The 19,217-nt window shown below is 39.5% G+C and overlaps 1 protein-coding gene across 2 annotated transcripts in view; it reads left to right on the top strand.

The window, feature by feature from the left end:
• The first annotated feature begins 1,190 nt into the window (after positions 1-1,190).
• SRFBP1 (serum response factor binding protein 1) overlaps positions 1,191-19,217 on the top strand; it is a 38,845-nt gene continuing 20,818 nt past the window's right edge. For both annotated transcript variants that reach the window (XM_083356262.1, XM_083356261.1), the window contains exons 1-3: positions 1,191-1,298; positions 13,244-13,332; positions 17,876-17,948. In XM_083356262.1, the coding sequence (XP_083212388.1) occupies positions 1,269-1,298; positions 13,244-13,332; positions 17,876-17,948 (192 nt within the window). In that variant the 5' untranslated portion in view covers positions 1,191-1,268. The remainder of the gene's footprint in view (positions 1,299-13,243; positions 13,333-17,875; positions 17,949-19,217) is intronic.

Below are 19,217 nucleotides of genomic sequence, written 5' to 3'. Positions count from 1 at the left end.
ATAGTGCAATTCCTAAACAACAGTGCCACCCAAAGGTTTGTAAATCATTCATCTACATTCCAATAAACAAATATTTGACTAATTATCCTAAACCGTGCCACCTAGGGACCACTACTGATTAATACACAGATGGTCATGAGATTACCTTATTATTTTAAAAATAAATAAATTTTAGGGATTATAAATTAATTAATGTACCATGCTTACACATTCTGCATTGTACCATAGTTTGGTTGATACCAAAATCTTTACAATGGAAACATTCATGCTTACATTTTCAGAATTGATGTATAAAATACATTACTTTATTGTTTGTATGTACATTGAGAGCTTCTGCACCAGAGACAAATTCCTTGTGTGTCCAATCACACTTGGCCAATGAAGAATATTCTTGCATTAGTAAGAATATGCAAGAATATTCTTGCATTAGTAACATGTGGTTGGTTCAGTTTTTTAAAAATGAAGTAAGAAAAGGAGTATTCGTGAAATGAACAATGATAAAGTGAGCATATAGAATGCTAAATTTCCAACTTGCATATGCAGGTCAAAAACACACTATAACAGGAGTGCATATAATTGATTTCATTTAAAAACTGGGCAAAAACTCTTTTGTCAACCCAGTTATGGTTGGAATCGCTCCCCCCCAGAGAATGATTAACCCTTTTGGTAAGCAAAGCAAAAATAATCAGGTTTTTTATGACTGAAAACAAGGTTATAAATTCCATATTCTGAATAATTTTTAAAATGAGAAAAAGAGTCCAAAGTACTTATTAGCATCAGAAACAAAACCACAGTAACTTTGGCCTTTTTTTTATAGGAAAACGTATTATTTCTCGGAATGTCTTTCTGTGTCAATGCAGATTCGACTGTACCGTAAGTGGGCAACGTTGTGTTAACTTGATCAAAACCAATGTAGGGAATAGCTCAACGTGCATTCCTATAACACACTAAAATGGGATAGGATGCTGCTATCTCAGATACCTAAGTAAATCGTGCTTCAATGGATCACAAATTATGATTTTTCATATAAAACTTATTTCAAATACGCCTTCTGTTCAACGCTCCGGGCTATTTCTCATACTACAGGCACGTTGCTTTCTTTGTAACCATAAAGAGAAAGCAAGAGCGTCTCCCGGAAACCGAGCAGGTGAAAACGGCGCAGGCGCGCGGTTTCGTTTGCGGTGCTGGGAGGAAGCGTGCGGAGGAAAGAAGCCGCCCCCGTGGGAGACCTGTGCTTTCTTGCCGGTCAAGACCCTGGAGCGGCTGTCATGGCGCAGGTTTTGAACCTCAACAATGAGGTGAGAGTCTGACTGTGTCCGCTGCCATATTGCCGAGTGGTAGCCTCCTGGGTTAGGGTGGCCTTTCGAGTTGGCCGGGAAGGAAGCTTCGGATGCGAAACGTTGGGGTTGAGCGGTTGGCGAGGGTAAAGGCGTGCGCTTCTTGGTGGGTCGTTAGGCGATGGGTGACTTGTCTCCATTGTGTGCCCTTCGTACGTGGCACAGGTCTTCCGTCGTCTCTAAGGATAATGGACATGCTGGCTTGGGATGATGGAGAAGTCCCAGATGGCTGGAAAGCTTCGGAGAGGAGAGCTCGTTCTTAGAGAGTAGGGGATCCTAAGTGTAGATGTCTATGGAGATTCTCAATCATCCGAGTCACGGTTGTCCCAAAGGTGCTTTTTTTTCTGAAGGCAACTAGGAAAAGTCCAGTTGCCTCTTGAAAAAATGCATCTTTCGGACATTCTAAGTGTAGCCCTCCCAGCGTTTTTTAGATAGGATGCTGACTCCTGCTGGTCACTCTTCAATAATTGGCCTAATATGGCTGTTGCTGTCTGCCCTTGCTTTTGATGAATGCACTAGCAGCATCAACCTCAGAATGCTCATTGGAAGAAGAATGATGGAGAGAGAAAAAATATCTGAAGATTAGTGGAATAATCAGTACTAAAGTACAGTAAATAATCACCGTACTTTGGAGGTGGCCACGTGTGGGTAATGATACACATTTTACATTTCTATGATACTTTTCAGAGAATTGGTTCGCATACAAGTTTCTTGGAATCCTCTTTATTAGACTGCAGATAACAAAACAGGTGCTTTTACTGTATTTTAATATTTTGCATTGATATCCTGTCTTTTTCTGAAAAAAGGTGGGAAGGAGTTTCCCTTTATTTTATCCTTCTATTGACAACACTGAGAAATAGGATGAGCTTAGAGAGACTGTTCCCAAATCATCCAAGGAATTTCGTGGTAGAATGTCGCCTTGAACCTAGTGAAATGTTGCAGAAAATTATGCTTTCACTGTAAAACTGATGTTTTATACATGAAATGGTCTGTTTTAATACATTCTAGAAACACCTCAAACTTGAAACAGAGCAGCTCCAAACTGAAGGCATTCTTTGAATTTTATAGCATCTCCATGATGATTAGAACAGCAGTCTCATGCTTTGGTTTAAGAAAAAAAAATACTCAAATCATTTTGCATACCTGTAATAAAAACCCTATTTGGAAATCTCACTATTTCATATATTTTTTTCCTGTTTAATGAGGAGACATGCTTAAGATAAGATAACCTTTATTGTCTTTTTTTTTTACTGTGGGCACAACGGCACACATCAAAAATGAAATTTAGTTGCCCACTCTCAAAAGTGGAACACATACATGACACACACCTAAACCATACTATATACGCATACTGTATGTATATAGACCCACACCCCTACATATACATAACAAATAAATATTAAACACTGTCCATCTTGAATATATAACGGAAGGAGGAAGCTTGAGAGTTCACAAGGTTAATGCTTCCTGTCTAATCAGTAGGATATAACATTCAATGTTTCTCTGCTTTTTACACACCATCTCCAACCAAAATTAGAGATTAGGGAAATAAGATCTCCAACATCCTGATATTTTGTGTGATCAGTAATGTGTTGGAAAAGCATGGAGACTTTTTGCATTGAGTGTTAGTATTCTTTCCTAACCAGCACTTGTCTGAGTTTACTTTTGGAGAGAAGCAATCTTTGCAAAGTTTTTTGTGTATTATTTTCAGTAGGAAATAGTAGGCAAAAAAAATTCAGTAAAGAAATCTAGGTTATACCAATAATAACTATACCACTCCATGTCTTTCTGCCCTGCAGTGCTAGGTTTAGAACCATTGGTTCAAAGACCATCTCCATCATTATTAAGCCCCTAAGCTACCGTGACTCTTATGCCGTGTATTATACATTGTCTATTATTCCTTAAATTTAATTTTCATCTGTCTTTGAGGAATATATAGCCATAGCTTACTTGGTCTTTAATATCATGCTCCAGCCTCTCTGTTTTTTATTTCATTCTTTCATTTTGTGCTAGGGTTGCATTTACCAAATTCACTTTTAGCAAGACAACTAGTGGGGAAAAAAGTTATGTGATAAGACATTAAATGTTTAACCCATGTACTTTGAAAATTTGCTAATCAGGTTTTAGAGCCCTATTAAGCACCATATTACTTGACAAATTTTCTTGTCTCATGTTCTGTGTAAAAGCATTTTCTCCATCTTTCCTATTGTTGGATTTCTAATGCATATGGTTATCATAGCAGAGAAGGAAGTACACTGCATCACAGCACTACCAATTTTATTAGCATTCTTATGTTGTACACCGGAGGCCCCCAACCTTTTGGGCACCAGGGACCAGTTTATTTATTTATTTTATTTTATTTTAATTCCATTTATATCCCACCCTTCTCCGAAGACTCAGGGCGGCTTACAAGCTTAGCAGTAGCCTTCATTCTATGTATATGCCTGCTTATTAGGGTTTTCACACACACCCCAAGCGGCATTATTACAAAGTCAGCTTAAGTGGAAACAGGTTTTTCCGCAGACCGGAGGGTGTGTGGTTTTCTGTGCTGCCTGCATCTTGTAGATGGGGCTTTGTTTGTGTGGACCAATTGCTGGCATGCCGCAGACTGGTACTGGTCTACGGACCGGGGGTTGGGGACCCCTGTTGTACACAGTAGATTTGTACAAATTAATAGTTTCTCAGACTAAGCATTCTTTATCACTTTTAATGCAACAAAATAGGTCAACTTTATTTCCACCAATAGAAAGTCCTTTTGCATAAGGAGATTGGACAAGATAACATTTTAATACCATACTAACAGTAATGCTATTGGAGGTATGAAAGTAAGTTGGAGATAGGCTGCACAAATGATGGTTAATGTGTGAGTGAAGGCAGAAAAGAGAAGACAGAAAATAGTCTAGACAAGTGTCTAGAGACCTTTGATGAAGATTTCTCGGGCTAGCACTTATATAGTACATATAGTGGGGGTTTTAATATATATATAGTGAATTTTGTATCCAGAATGAAAATGAAAATTATTTGCATAGTCAGTTCTCATAAGGCAAGGGAACCCTGCATTTGTTTTGTATTCTTCATTCATTCATGTTAATGTACAAATCACCTTGATATACTAATTTTGTATTGGTTATTCACTTTTGTATTGGTACATTTTCATTCAGCAATCATTGATTCGTGTAGCAGGAGGGAAAACCTGGGGCCTGAGTGAAAAGGGGGATCAGCCTAGAATCCCTATGTAGCTGGAAGAGAACTAAGGCTAACCTTCCTTGAGTGTGGTGTGGCAGATAATCTCCTTTAAGCAGGTGCCCACCATGAATTGAGAAAATTCTTGTGCATAGGCTTTTAGCAATAAATAATTTGATAATTGAAACTTTCACATCTAACAGGTTCTCATTCTATCTCTTTTTATTTTACCGTAAGTAAATTTTCAAGTGTGCAAAAATTGTTTGGCTGCAAAATGAAAGCAATAACAATGAGCTTTGAAGTATTTGCAGTTAAGAAGAGAGTAACTCAAACCTGGCTATTTCTATTTTCTGTATGGGTATGTTTACAATATTGAATTTAATGATTTTTAATTACAATGAACTTTTAAATAAAGGGTTATTCTGGAGGTATTCTTGCTTTACTTTTAAAGTTAAAATTAGTGCAACCCCGAAGTTTTTTTTTTACTTAAATAAGGTATCTGAATTTACATATGCAAGATTGAAGAGAGTGGATATAAATGAACACATTTAAAGAAGGGTTGCATATATGAATTCATGTGCAAATTTCTTGAAAACATTGCTAGGTGGCAGCAGAAATTAAGTAATGGATTTCTCCCTTTCTGCCAGTACTTGTATAAGATTTCTTACAAATAAGTTTGATTTTCTAAGTGATTAATATAAATGTTGCAATCTGAACAGTTTTCTCACCAAAATTATGGAACCTCTTAATATACGTGGCTTTTTACTCATATAGAAGTATATATTTTGGTGAGAAAACTGTTCAGATGCTGATGAGGCAGGCCTGTGCTGGTATTAAATACAAGTATAAAAGCCAGTTGGTGGCCATGTGAGGCCATCTTCCTCAAGGCTCCTGGGGAAATTGCCATGTGCAACCTTGGGAAGAAAGTTTTGTGCAACAGCGGCTGCCTTGCAAAGGCATTGGTCAGGAGTGGCAGCAACAAAATGGAAATGTCAGCTAGGACATGAGTGGCCACAGGGGCCAAAAGGGCATAGATTGTGGGGGGGGGGAATAGGTGGATGGGTCGGAGTTAAAATGCCTCTGCAGTCAAAAGTGTGAACAGGCTGCCAAGCACCAGAATTGTGAGGATGGGGCACTGCAATGGCTGTGATTTTGGGGACCACTGATAAGTCCCTTTCCTCAACGCCACTGTAACTTCAAATGGTCTCAATGAATGGTTATAACTCGAGAACTATTTGTAGGCCATTTCTGGGGTTTAAATCTCAAGGCTTTTCCTCACAGTTCATTGAGGTTAACAGATTTGTTTTTCGTTCCGCAGCCATAAGATTGGAGTGTGCTTAGTGGTTATAGAACAACATATTGCATTTTGAGGAGTCCTGATTCCTATCTCACCAGCTTCAGAATGAACTGAATTCTGAAACTACATAGCTCATGTTATTTGTTTTTACTTCTTGTTATTTCCAAGTCCTGATAAGTTTTAATTTCCTTGTTCCTCTCTTTAGTACACCGTCACTTTCTTACCAGTCTAATCATAGGATCTTTATTCAGAAGCAGTCTCTTACTGCTACAACTTATTAAGTAAATATATTTAAAAAAACAAGTCTAAATTATATCCATCTGATGTCACTGTATTTTCATAGTCTATTTTCTTATTGCCAAGAGTAAATCAAAGTCTACAGAAGAAAAGGATAGAGCAAACAATTATAACAAAGACCAATATTTTGAGTTCTGTATTTTTAGAGTTCTGTTGTAGCTCCTAAGATCACTTGCAATTATAAAGAGACAGTTTGAAGGATCTTACATGACTTGACATTTTTTAAAAAAAATACAATCCTGAGTACATAGATTCTTTAGCTAATACTCATAATTCTTCCTTTTATCCTACAGGATGAAGGCACTCAACTCATTGGTTTGAGGCTAGGCAGCTGTGTATTCCTGTGGTTAATTTATTTGTAAGGCTGTCTTGTTCCTTATTATTGCTTCTGTTTTTATGCCAAGAGAAATACACTTTGTTAATCAATAAGGGAGTGAAATTAAGTTCATTTGTGTTCCTCCAATTTTACTGATTTTATAAAAGGGGTTTTATAATATGGAGGTTGCTCATTTTTGGTCTACATAGTTTGTGTAATTATACTTTTTATAATTGAAGCAAACAACTATAATTAGCAAACAACTATAACAACTTTTTATAATTGAAGCAAACCTCACAACTATAGATATTATCCATAATTTATGACTATCAGAATATTTGCTTTTTAGTTCTTGCTGATTGCTACTCATTTGTTGTCTCTCAATAGTTACATTACCGTCTTTTCCTGGCTTTAAAGCTAGCAGAAGAAACTTTTTTAAAAATTGGAAATTTGTTTATCGAATAACTCTGTTCTTGTATTTATGTCAGGGTAGGCAAGGTCAAGAAACAGGCCTGGCAGGGATTTCAAGAAACTTGAAAGATTTTCTGGCTGTCCCATCTTATACTGAGCAGATTCAAGGCTGGGTTATTTTGATTTGTTCGAAGATTAAGAGAAACAAACATTTACACCTTTTTGTTGTGTTCTTATCATCCCAAATCAATTCATTGCAGGATGAAGTTGTCCTCATTTTGTGAAAGTATAGTCAGAGGTTTTTCAACTTCCCAAACTAAGAGAGCAAGTGATTGGCCCAAAGTCATTCAAGTACTTTCTCTACTGGACTTGGAACTACAAGTTGGGTCTATCCACTGCTAACCTTTATATTATAGTGGCTCTCATAAATACCTTAAAAGTGTGAAATATTGGAAAAGAACCATTCTTATGTCTCAATCCTTTTTTGATTCTTTGGTAATAGAAGTAATAAGTTTATAATTATGATTGTAGGTTAATAAGAATTTCCTGTAATGAACTGAACCATGCTTATTGTTTTCATTGTCTGTGAAATAATGTCAGTGTTGTAAGCAACCTTTCTTTAAAAGATCATTAAATTTCCGAGCTCAGAATCTGAGATGGAATTCAGGAAAACAGCATTTTGTCCTAGGAACTTTTCCAGCAGCTCTCCTTCAAGTTCAGATTGCCACATCATCAGCATCAGAACATTAATGTCAAATTGTGATCAGCATTTCAGACATTTGCTTTCAACAAAAGTAAATTAAAATAAAATAAAATAAATGCAAGCACAGTAGGCATGTTTGCTGTATGTTAAAATTATTAAATGAGTGTGTGTATCATAAAATATTATCCCACTTCAACTCTTCTACTCTGAGCAGCTTGTATAAAATGTGTGTGGCTGGGCCACGTAGGCTAGCTAGATGTTGACAAAAATAAAACATGTGGCTTCTTATTTGGCTGGTGCAGAATCAAAATATGCAAGCTAGGTCATGGGAACTTACTGTAGACTATATTTAAAATGTTTTTAGCATAGCTGTGATGAAAATGATGCTTATTTTATACTGATTTATCTACAGGTATCTGAAGTATGAATTTTAAAGGCATCTGGCACAGTTGATCTGTAATTATTATTCAGATCTGTCACCACAGATATCCCTAATTCAGTGTAACCAATCCTGAACTTCTGTGTGTAATTATTCCTTCTACTGCAACCTTCCCCTCCCTTTATATTTGGCTCTTTGCCACCAAAAGATTGCTCTGGTTTGCTTTAATTTTGGTCTTTGCACTATTAATTAGTTTAGTATTCAAAACAAACTTAATTCATGCTTTTCTAATTGGAATAAATAAACTTTTATATTTCAGCCCCAAATCTTTTCCTAAATGTAAACAATATTATTGGGATTCATGTAATCTTCCATTTAACGTTATTCCAGTGCATGGGCATTTAGTTCAGTGAATGGAAACAGCCGTTTGACTTTGGAATTTAAATAGGGTCAGCCCAGGTTGGTACTTACATAAAAGAACATAAGGTACACAAATTGGGATGGCGGGCCAGAAAGAGAGAGAGAGAAAAGGAAGGGAAGGAAGAAAGGAAGGAAGGAAATTGCAAACATCTTCCATGCTCTGGCCGAGGAATGTAACCGTTAGGTGTCAAAGTCAGTTCAAAAGGTGTCTTTATATACATATTTGGAAGATTCTAATATGTATGTTGGAATAAGAGTTTTCAAATACCAATATTCATATTGATTTATACACACACACAAACAAACATATACTGCTGCATGCAACATTGTTTAATTGAACATATTTGGATGGGTACATATTTGGAAAGATGATAAATAAAACATTCATTTTTGCAGTTATATTTCCAACCGAACAATATATTTCATTTTCTTGATGACTTCTTATTCCAATTTCACCAGCACAAACTTCATTTTTTTTCTGAATTTGTCATGTAAATATATTACTTAATATATTAAAATATATTACTTTGCCAGGGTGGCATGTATTTGATCGGTGTACAAAGTAACAAAGAAGGAATGCATGTTCCCCAACCTTTAGTTTTCTGCTTCTCTCAAAATAAATACTGAAACTATGCATCTGACAGTTTCACATAAACATTAAAATGCTTTTTTTCCCTTATGTAGCATAGAATCAATCTAGAAAGTGGCATTGATAGCTAGAAAATTTGTTTTTTTAGGTGACATGATACTTATGGGCTTATCCTAGATAATTTCAGATTTAGTTCATCTACAGTAGGTGGTCACACATCAGACTTGATCTTAACCTCAGAATAATTGGTAAGAGAACTGAAAGTGGAGTTCTGTTGTAAGCCAGTCATTTCCTGGTTGTTTTTAAAGTTTGTCATCACACATATTGGATTTACCAAAATAAGATGTCTTGCTCTTACTCCTAAATGAGTCCTTTATAGTCTTTTCAGATGTCAGTCATATTTGACACCATTGAACATGGTATCCTTCTGGATACCTTATGGGACTAGTTAGAAAGCACAGTTTTGCAGTGATTATTCTTTAGTGGATAGTTCTGTTGTGGAGGTTGGCTCACTAGTTATGGCTCACTAGTTCCTCCATGGTACCAAAGGGCTTCCTCTTTCCCTTTTTAATTTACATGAAACTATTGGGTTAAGACATCCATCAATTTGGAATGAGGTGTTATTCATGTATTATTGACCAGATTAATATCTCCATCCCTATCCAGGCTGGATGCAGTGAATATCTTCATTCAGTCCTGGGACGCTTCTCAGGGTCTAGGTGTGAAGAAAGGAGAGGAGTAGGTCTGTGATGTGCAGTTTCCCCAGACCAGAGTTCCCCAAAGTGACTAAGGGTTAATGGACCAAAATGTGGTGACATGGACATATACGGACACATCTCAGTATCCCACGTAACGTTCATTTTACAACATGAGAGACTGGTTGCCAGTGTTTAAACCTCTGGGCAAAATTCAAAGTGCTGGTTGTGATACATAAAGCCCTTGATGAAATAAGATTTGGATTTCTGAAAGTCTATTTGCTCCCAGTATTTCAATTCCTGTCCAGTAAGATTTGACAGAGTAGTCATGCTCCAAAACCCATATGATTGCCACAGTAGTCTCATTCTTTGTACAGGGCCAGAAGATCTGGCTTTTTGCCAAGGGTTAAGGAAAGTCTTCTGTAGAATTTTATTAACATCCTAGGTGTGTTAGTCCCCAGATTATTACCTCTCTTTGTTTTTATTGCACTGGATGTATTTTTAACATGCATACCAAAATTTTGATATTAGAAACAAAAATTAAAGCAATCTGTGAACAATAGAATTGTGTCATTTGGACCACAATAATTCATGCTACTTTACCTCACTTCATGCCACATGTTAAATTTTTATGCAAGATGTTGCATAATTTGATAAGTATCTTGGAAAATGTAATTTGGACAATTTAAAGCAGCACTTGGATGGCCACATGCAAAATATCAGGAGCTAGGGATCTTGAACAGATTACTTTCTGCTTATTTATTCTCAGCATTGCAATACGATTGACATACTGACTTCCAAATGTACATTGGATGCTTAGGATCGCACTTAAGGCTGTCACTTTGTTTTATAGCATGATCCACTAACTAATTCAGTGTTGTTATATACCTTTTAGATTAATGTTACTGTGAATTTTTTTTAGATTTTGGTAATTTTAGCTGAGTATTCAAGACAAAAATTCTGATCTGGGAAAGATGGCATAACTTGATAACACTTGTAATATTTTTATTCCATGGTGGCTTTATTCTATTTTTACCTCTATTAAGATTTTTCCCCCATTTGGTCAAACTTTCCAAATAGTATCTTAACTTTTTTGGCTTTGGGTTAGCTTAAATTGGATGTCTTTTCTCTGTTCAACTTAAAAACAAGCCCCCAATGCAGCCAAGCATAACATTTTATTCTAATGCAATATTTTTTTCAAATATTTGCCACCCCTTACAAGGTCTTTACAATGTATAAAATTTGGATGAGATTCAGAGAATTTTTTAATACATCCTCTTAACATTCCTCTGTCCTTTTAATTTTGTCTTAAATTTTCTTTCAAGTTGTTAGATTGAGTTGAATGTTGTAGGCACTTTTCAGTTTTAAAAAGTGTACAGTTGCTCTTTGTGTCATTATTAAATACTTGTCATTCTAGTGTGCAAGAGGAAACTGGAAAATATATTTGATTCTCAAGAAATTGAATCTTTTAAGTTTTATAGAATGTATTTTTGGCTGAATAAGAAAATGTATAATTTTATAAGAGGAATTTAAATTTGGAATGTAAGTTGTAGTGGCAGTGTAACATCACAAAATTAGTGGCTACTTGTAGTATGTGGAAATCACCAAACTGAATTAGAAAACAGAATTTGAAAAATTGACAGAGTAAAAGTTGATTTATGGCTATGTCATAGTGACAGTTCCCTTGCTGCTATGCACTATAACTGAGTGATTATGTGTCATCAAGACAATATCAACTGTTGCAAACCACACAGGTGTGTGGTCTGTCCCTAACCTGGTCCTTCAGGTCTTCCAGTTTTGCACTCTTTGTCACTGTAATTGAATCTATCCAGCATGCTGGTGATTGTTTTGTTCTTCTCTTTGTAATTAGAGACAGAATGTATGTGAATATTAGATGGTGTAGAACATGACCGAGAAGGTGCTGTTACTTTAGTGACTTGCTTGATCAAAGCAGGAAGAGAGCGTGAGACTAAATAGCCCTTTGGATTCCTCTAGGTGGGCATTTTTCATATTCATGATCAACAGTTAGAATTTGCTTTTGGCTGAATTAGTTACTAAAAATATACTCTTCCTCCACATAGTGTTCTAGAAAGGAGTAAATATTGGATAGGAAGTTAAATATATATGTTTTAGTGCATAATGATCTGCTGTTATTCTTTAAATTGTAGGTTTTTGTATATGCCAGGTTGTTACTTTTACTTATTATAGTTTGTGAGCTTTTCACTCACATCAGCTGAAACTTCTACGCAATATAGTTGATGTACTTCTTTCCTCTAGATGTAGGGTTTTGAAATTTTAATTCACTGATTTTGAGTCTTTGAATGGCTACATGCTAGACAGAAATTCAACTGGCACAGCTATTCATGCCATGGACTTTCTGTGAGAATAAGAGCTGTACTTGTTTAACTGTTGATTACATGCCAAAATTCAATGTCAGGAGACATTTGGCCAAGTCTGGCTAAAAAAAAAAAGCTGAAGCACCAGGTTGTTTTAATAATGCATGATGAGAATCATGGATGTGTGGGCAAAATATGATAGAAAACTTGGTAGGAGGTGAGCCTTGTTGACCGGAACAGTTGATGAAAAGCTTTTAAAGTCTTGCCAAAAGCTCACATTGAGAACCCCATTTTAATTTAGATACTTTTTATAAATAAACTCCATTTTCATATCCGTACCTAAAATAGCCAAGTAAATTTCTAAATAAAATATTTTTTCCTTTTTACATGATTATTTATTGAAGTTATGTGGGTTTGAACATATTTCCTTAAACATAAGCAGGAATAATATTTAAAGAAGTATTTACTATTGCAGGGATAATTTATTTAAATGTGCACTTTGTAAGAGTATTTCTAAAAAAAATAGTGCTTCCTGTTTATATTAAGAAGAGTATTGGTTAATGTGAAATAGTCATCTTGGACAGATTTCGTATTTATGACTTGTGGGTTTGAAGATGTAATCTACCTTTCTACCAGGCAGTTAACGTCTTAAGGATTTTTATGCTTTATGTCCTTTATGTATAAAACTCATGCCCCTACAATACAGAATTTCAGAAAATATATCCTTCGTTTAGAAAATGTCAGTGGTGTTCTTTGATTCCAAGAATGTCTTTATAGAAAATATAATTACCAATTAATGAGGAAGGATTTTTCATTTTTCAAATCTGGAATTATATTACCATTCTTACCTATGGTCAAGTATTAAATACTGATTCAGGCAACTTTAGAATATACTAATATAGTAACTTTTTTTGGATGGACAAGTACTTTAGTACTTTCAGAAACAATTACATTCATTAGAAAATTATGAAATGTAATGTGTAATTTTTTTAAAAATGACCCATTTTTCCATGCCAAATTCTGCTGCAATTGCCATTGCTAAGCGATTCTTCAGTCATATGACATTGTGCTTTACAACCACATCGTTTAGCAATGGAAATTTCACTCCTAATTATCGTTGTTAACCGAAGTCTACCTGTATTCCTTAATTGACTGACAATTTGGAGAAGCTTTTTGACTTCAATAAGATTAACTAAAAATTTTGGTAAGTTAGGAAGTGGTAAACTAGTATTTTAGTATATTGATGATAATGCATCTCTTCCTCCCTTTCCCACTCATAGGTTGTCAAGATGAGAAAAGAAGTGAAGAAAATCAGAGTTTTAACAATTCGGAAACTAACTAGGCATATTGCTAAACTGAAGGGGAAAAAGTAAGTTTAACTCTTTTTGTTATACTTCTATGATTTTTGTATAGGAAAAAAACGGGCCAAATATAATTGTGTCTGATTTCTGACCATGTAAGCTGCTGTAATGGTTTTGTATGCTTTTAAAATTTAAAGTACCGTATATACTTGAGTATAAGCCGACTCGAGTATAAGCCGAGACCCCCAATTTCACCCCCAAAAACTGGAAAAAGTTATTGACTCGAGTATAAGCCGATCCGCCGTTCTGCAAGCCTCTGCCGCCAGCAGAGGCTCGATCCGCCATTTTGCAAGCCTGAATACACAGGAATACCCTGTGTGGCCGCGGCTCGTCGGCAGGTCTCCGTTCCTCCTGCCGACCTTTGGGGAGGTTTGGGCACCTCCCCAAACCTCCCCAAACCTCGGCAGGTCTCCGTTCCTCCTGCCGACCTTTGGGGAGGTTTGGGCGCCTCCCCAAACCTCCCCAAACCTCGGCAGGTCTCCGTTCCTCCACGCAGACCTGCCGACCTTTGGGGAGGTTTGGGCGCCTCCCCAAACCTCGGCAGGTCTCCGTTCCTCCTGCCGACCTTTGGGGAGGTTTGGGCGCCTCCCCAAACCTCCCCAAACCTCGGCAGGTCTCCGTTCCTCCTGCCGACCTTTGGGGAGGTTTGGGCGCCTCCCCAAACCTCCCCAAACCTCTGCAGGTCTCCGTTCCTCCGCGCAGACCTGCCGACCTTTGGGGAGGTTTGGGCGCCTCCCCAAACCTCCCCAAACCTCGGCAGGTCTCCGTTCCTCCTGCCGACCTTTGGGGAGGTTTGGGCGCCTCCCCAAACCTCCCCAAACCTCGGCAGGTCTCCGTTCCTCCTGCCGACCTTTGGGGAGGTTTGGGCGCCTCCCCAAACCTCCCCAAACCTCGGCAGGTCTCCGTTCCTCCTGCCGACCTTTGGGGAGGTTTGGGCGCCTCCCCAAACGTCCCCAAACCTCGGCAGGTCTCCGTTCCTCCTGCCGACCTTTGGGGAGGTTTGGGCGCCTCCCCAAACCTCGGCAGGTCTCCGTTCCTCCTGCCGACCTTTGGGGAGGTTTGGGCGCCTCCCCAAACCTCCCCAAACCTCGGCAGGTCTCCGTTCCTCCTGCCGACCTTTGGGGAGGTTTGGGCGCCTCCCCAAACCTCGGCAGGTCTCCGTTCCTCCGCGCAGACCTGCCGACCTTTGGGGAGGTTTGGGCGCCTCCCCAAACCTCCCCAAACCTCGGCAGGTCTCCGTTCCTCCGCGCAGACCTGCCGAGGTTTGGGGAGGTTTGGGGAGGCGCCCAAACCTCCCCAAAGGTCGGCAGGAAGAACGGAGACCTGCCGAGGTTTGGGGAGGTTTGGGGAGGCGCCCAAACCTCCCCAAAGGTCGGCAGGTCTGCGCGGAGGAACGGAGACCTGCCGAGGTTTGGGGAGGTTTGGGGAGGCGCCCAAACCTCCCCAAACAGGAACGGAGACCTGCCGAGGTTTGGGGACGTTTGGGGAGGCGCCCAAACCTCCCCAAAGGTCGGCAGGTCTGCACGGAGGAACGGAGACCTGCCGAGGTTTGGGGAGGTTTGGGGAGGCGCCCAAACCTCCCCAAACAGGAACGGAGACCTGCCGAGGTTTGGGGACGTTTGGGGAGGCGCCCAAACCTCCCCAAAGGTCGGCAGGTCTGCGCGGAGGAACGGAGACCTGCCGAGGTTTGGGGAGGTTTGGGGAGGCGCCCAAACCTCTCCAAACAGGAACGGAGACCTGCCGAGGTTTGGGGAGGTTTGGGGAGGCGCCCAAACCTCCCCAAAGGTCGGCAGGTCTGCGCGGAGGAACGGAGACCTGCCGAGGTTTGGGGAGGTTTGGGGAGGCGCCCAAAGCTCCCCAAACAGGAACGGAGACCTGCCGAGGTTTGGGGACGTTTGGGGAGGCGCCCAAACCTCCCCAAAGGTCGGCAGGTCTGCGCGGAGGAACGGAGACCTGCCGAGGTTTGGGGAGGTTTGGGGAGGCGCCCAAACCTCCCCAAACAGGAACGGAGATCTGCCGAGGTTTGGGGACGTTTGGGGAGGCGCCCAAACCTCCCCAAAGGTCGGCAGGTCTGCGCGGAGGAACGGAGACCTGCCGAGGTTTGGGGAGGTTTGGGGAGGCGCCCAAACCTCCCCAAACAGGAACGGAGACCTGCCGAGGTTTGGGGAGGTTTGGGGAGGCGCCCAAACCTCCCCAAACAGGAACGGAGACCTGGGGAGGTTTGGGGAGGCGCCCAAACCTTCCCAAACGTCGGCAGGTCTGCGCGGAGGAACGGAGACCTGCCGAGGTTTGGGGAGGCGCCCAAACCTCCCCAAAGGTCGGCAGGAGGAACGGAGACCTGCCGAGGTTTGGGGAGGCGCCCAAACCTCCCCAAAGGTCGGCAGGAGGAACGGAGACCTGCCGAGGTTTGGGGAGGTTTGGGGAGGCGCCCAAACCTCCCCAAAGGTCGGCAGGAGGAACGGAGACCTGCCGAGGTTTGGGGAGGTTTGGGGAGGCGCCCAAACCTCCCCAAACGTCGGCAGGTCTGCGCGGAGGAACGGAGACCTGCCGAGGTTTGGGGAGGCGCCCAAACCTCCCCAAACGTCGGCAAGTCTCCGTTCCTCCGCGCCCTGCCTGCCTGCTTCTTTCCGCACACATTATACAGTGTGAAAATCTTTAAAGAATAGTAGAGTACTACTTTAGTAGAACACTTCTTATGGAGTCATTTAGAAAGGGATTCCTGTTTGATTGGACTCTAGATATTGCTATCCCAATATATTAAAAAGGAGCAAGATCTAATCCAGGGAACTAGAAACATAAATATAATGACTATATTCAGATGAAGTATATGGTATGCATTTATCAGAAGCTGTTAACACTGACCAGAACATACATTAATTGTAGAACAAGCAGACCTAGACAAATGTCAATTCCCTATAGACAGCAGTTGTATTGTGTCTTGTCTGATAAAGTTAGAAGAGCTACTGTGATACATATCTTCTGCATTTTAGGATCAATCATCAATATCAAATAAAGCAGCAGTTAAGAAGTAAGCCAAAGACTAGCACGTGGTAGAGTAGCCATGAAGACCTTGGAAAAGATACTGAGATGCCAGATATGTCTTTACTTACAGAGATCAAAATTGTGATATTCTATGGAAATGTCACTCTATAAAAGCGTAAATTAGAATGTGAAGAAGCAGGATAGAAAGAGTATTGATGCCTTTGAAGTTTGGTATTGGAGAAGACTCCTGAGAATGCCGTAAAGGTAAAGGTTCCCCTGCACACGCGTGCTAGTCGTTTCCAACTCTAGGGGCCGGTGCTCATCTCCGTTTCAAAGCCAAAGAGCCAGCGCTTGTCCGAGGACATCTCCGTGGTCATGAGGCCGGCATGACTAGACGCCAAAGGCGCACGGAGCGCTGTTACCTTCCCATCGGAGTGGTCCCTATTTTTCTACTTGCATTTTTGCGTGCTTTCGAACTGCTAGGTTGGCAGAAGCTGGGACGAGTAAGAGGCGCTCACTCTGTTATGCGGCACTCGGGATTCGACCCACCAAACTGCCGACCTTCTGATCGACAAGCTCAGCGTCCTAACCCACTGATCCACCGCGTCCCTTGAGAATGCCATAGATAGCCAAGAAAACAATTAAATGGATTGTTCAACAAATCTCCCACAGTTCTTACTAAAAACACAAATGATCAAGTGTAAAGTATCTTACTTCAATAAGATAGGTCCTTTTGAAGTTAGTCAAACTAGAAGACCTGAAGGACCAGGTTAGGGACAGATCACTGGAGGAAAATCTATGTGGCTGCTAACAGTTGACATCAATTTGATCACATATAATCAGTGAATCATGTACAGATGTTCCTTGTTTTACGATCAGTTGCTTAAAGACCATTTCAACTTACAATAGATTTAAAACTACTTATGACCCATCCTTTAAGTTAAGACTGCCACACCCTCTTGTGCGGTCACGTGATTACATTTCAGGTTCCTGGCAACCACCTCACATTTATGATCGGTTGCAGCATCCTATGGTTATGTAATCACAATTTGTGATGTTTTTGGTGTTTTCAAGTAGAAAATAGCAGAAAATGCCCATTGGATATGCTGGATTTGCTTAATGATTGCAGTTGCTTGATTTACAACCATGTAAAAATGGTTGTATAATCAAATCATACCACATGGCGACCAGTTTAGCAATCTCAATGGCCAAAATTCTGGACTCAATTGTCATAGTAAGTCAAGGACTATTTGTATTGTTACACACAGTATATAATAGCAAGCATTCTTACAGTTTTTAACATACGGTAGCTTATTTTATTGCCTGTAAAACAAAAATGTACTAATTGATAGATGATAGGAGCTGTGGAAAGCATTTAGATGGCTTTTCAGAGCACTGCTTCATGTGACAAAGGTTGCATCTTTCTCAGATCTCCAAAGGTAATGCTGTGATCGAAGTATTTCTCTAAATGGTTTAAGAAAGGGGACGGCATAGAGGATAAATGTGTGTGATAACATACAGTATGTACAGACATTAATACAGTATGAAGTATATGCCTTTCTTTTTCAGGGGTACTGAAGAATCAGTGTTGAAAAATCACAGACGTGCACAGAGATTACTAGAAGAAATTCATGCCATGAAGGTAGTGCCATGCCTATTGTAAACAGCTCAAATTGCATGCAATTTAAATTGTACATATATTTTTGAAACTTTTGGTTTTCAAAGCTTTTTAATTTAAGTGAGTTTGGTTTTAGCTCTTACATATGCCAGGTTTGTCTATAACTATTATGTCTGAGAAAGGACCAGACTGTAAATTTGATGAGATACTGCTGTAAATTAAATTTATTGTTTATTGGTATAATTGTCAAGGTGATAGTCCCATTTGAAGTGTTCCAGAATTACATTTTTCCAACATTAGTATGAATCTCAGATTCATTTCCTGAGGTAAACGGTTTCGTTAAGTGCTGCTGCTGCTTGAAAGCATGGATGGCCATTACAGTGGGTGACATCATAGTTCTTAGTCTGTTTCTTGCCAACTCCTTAACATTTTTGTGCGGTGCTGTCACTACTCTAATGCACAAAGCAGCAACTGACAAAGTGGATTGAAACCATAGCATTTTTTCCCCTAAGCTAAGGCATTCATTAGTTTCTGCAAGTCTTTTATTTCCCTTACACAGACATGATGGGCCATTAAAAGTCGGCAAGCCCTCAGCAAACATTTTTATAGCAGTGAACTGTTAATTATACAATGTATTTGTATAATACATCAAAATATAAAAATAATCTTTCAGGTTTACCCTTTTGATTAAACTGCAGTAATGTTCTTTTTCCTTAATTTTGTGTCACAATTATATATTTAGCTTTACATACTAATCCTTGCAAATATTTCAAACTGAGAAATTTTAATCGGATTAATTAATAATAGATTAAAACAGTCCCTTCAAGTTTGTACTCTATAGAATTAGTTAAAAATGTGTGGAATAGCTTTCAAAACAATACATACTGAGGACTTTGTATACTTATCATGCTTGAAATTTCCTTTTTATATAATTTTATATAATGCCTTACCACCCAAGCAATCGAATGGAGCTTCAAGTCTTTCCCTTTTAGATGTCCTTTCCCCAATTCAACCAATTACATGTAAATACAGGTAGTCCTTGCTTAGTGAAGCTAATTGGGACTGGAATTTCTATTGCTAAGCAATATGGTCATTTGGTGTAATATCACATGACTACATTGTTTAGCAACAGCAGTTTCAGTTGTCTCACTTGTGGTCATTAGGCCAGGAAGGTGCCATTGTTAGGACTTCAGACTTCTCTTGCCTTGTCATGTTTGCCTTTGCTTCAGTTCCCCCCATCTATGTCTCCCCATCTCTGCTCTTTTTAGCCACCCCATGTTCCATCACTCCTGC

This window comes from Vipera ursinii, assembly GCF_947247035.1.
Source record: "Vipera ursinii genome assembly, chromosome: 2".
Classification (NCBI taxonomy): Eukaryota; Metazoa; Chordata; class Lepidosauria; order Squamata; family Viperidae; genus Vipera; species Vipera ursinii.
Note: the sequence above shows the minus strand (reverse complement) of the source record. Positions and strands in the feature narration are given on the sequence as shown.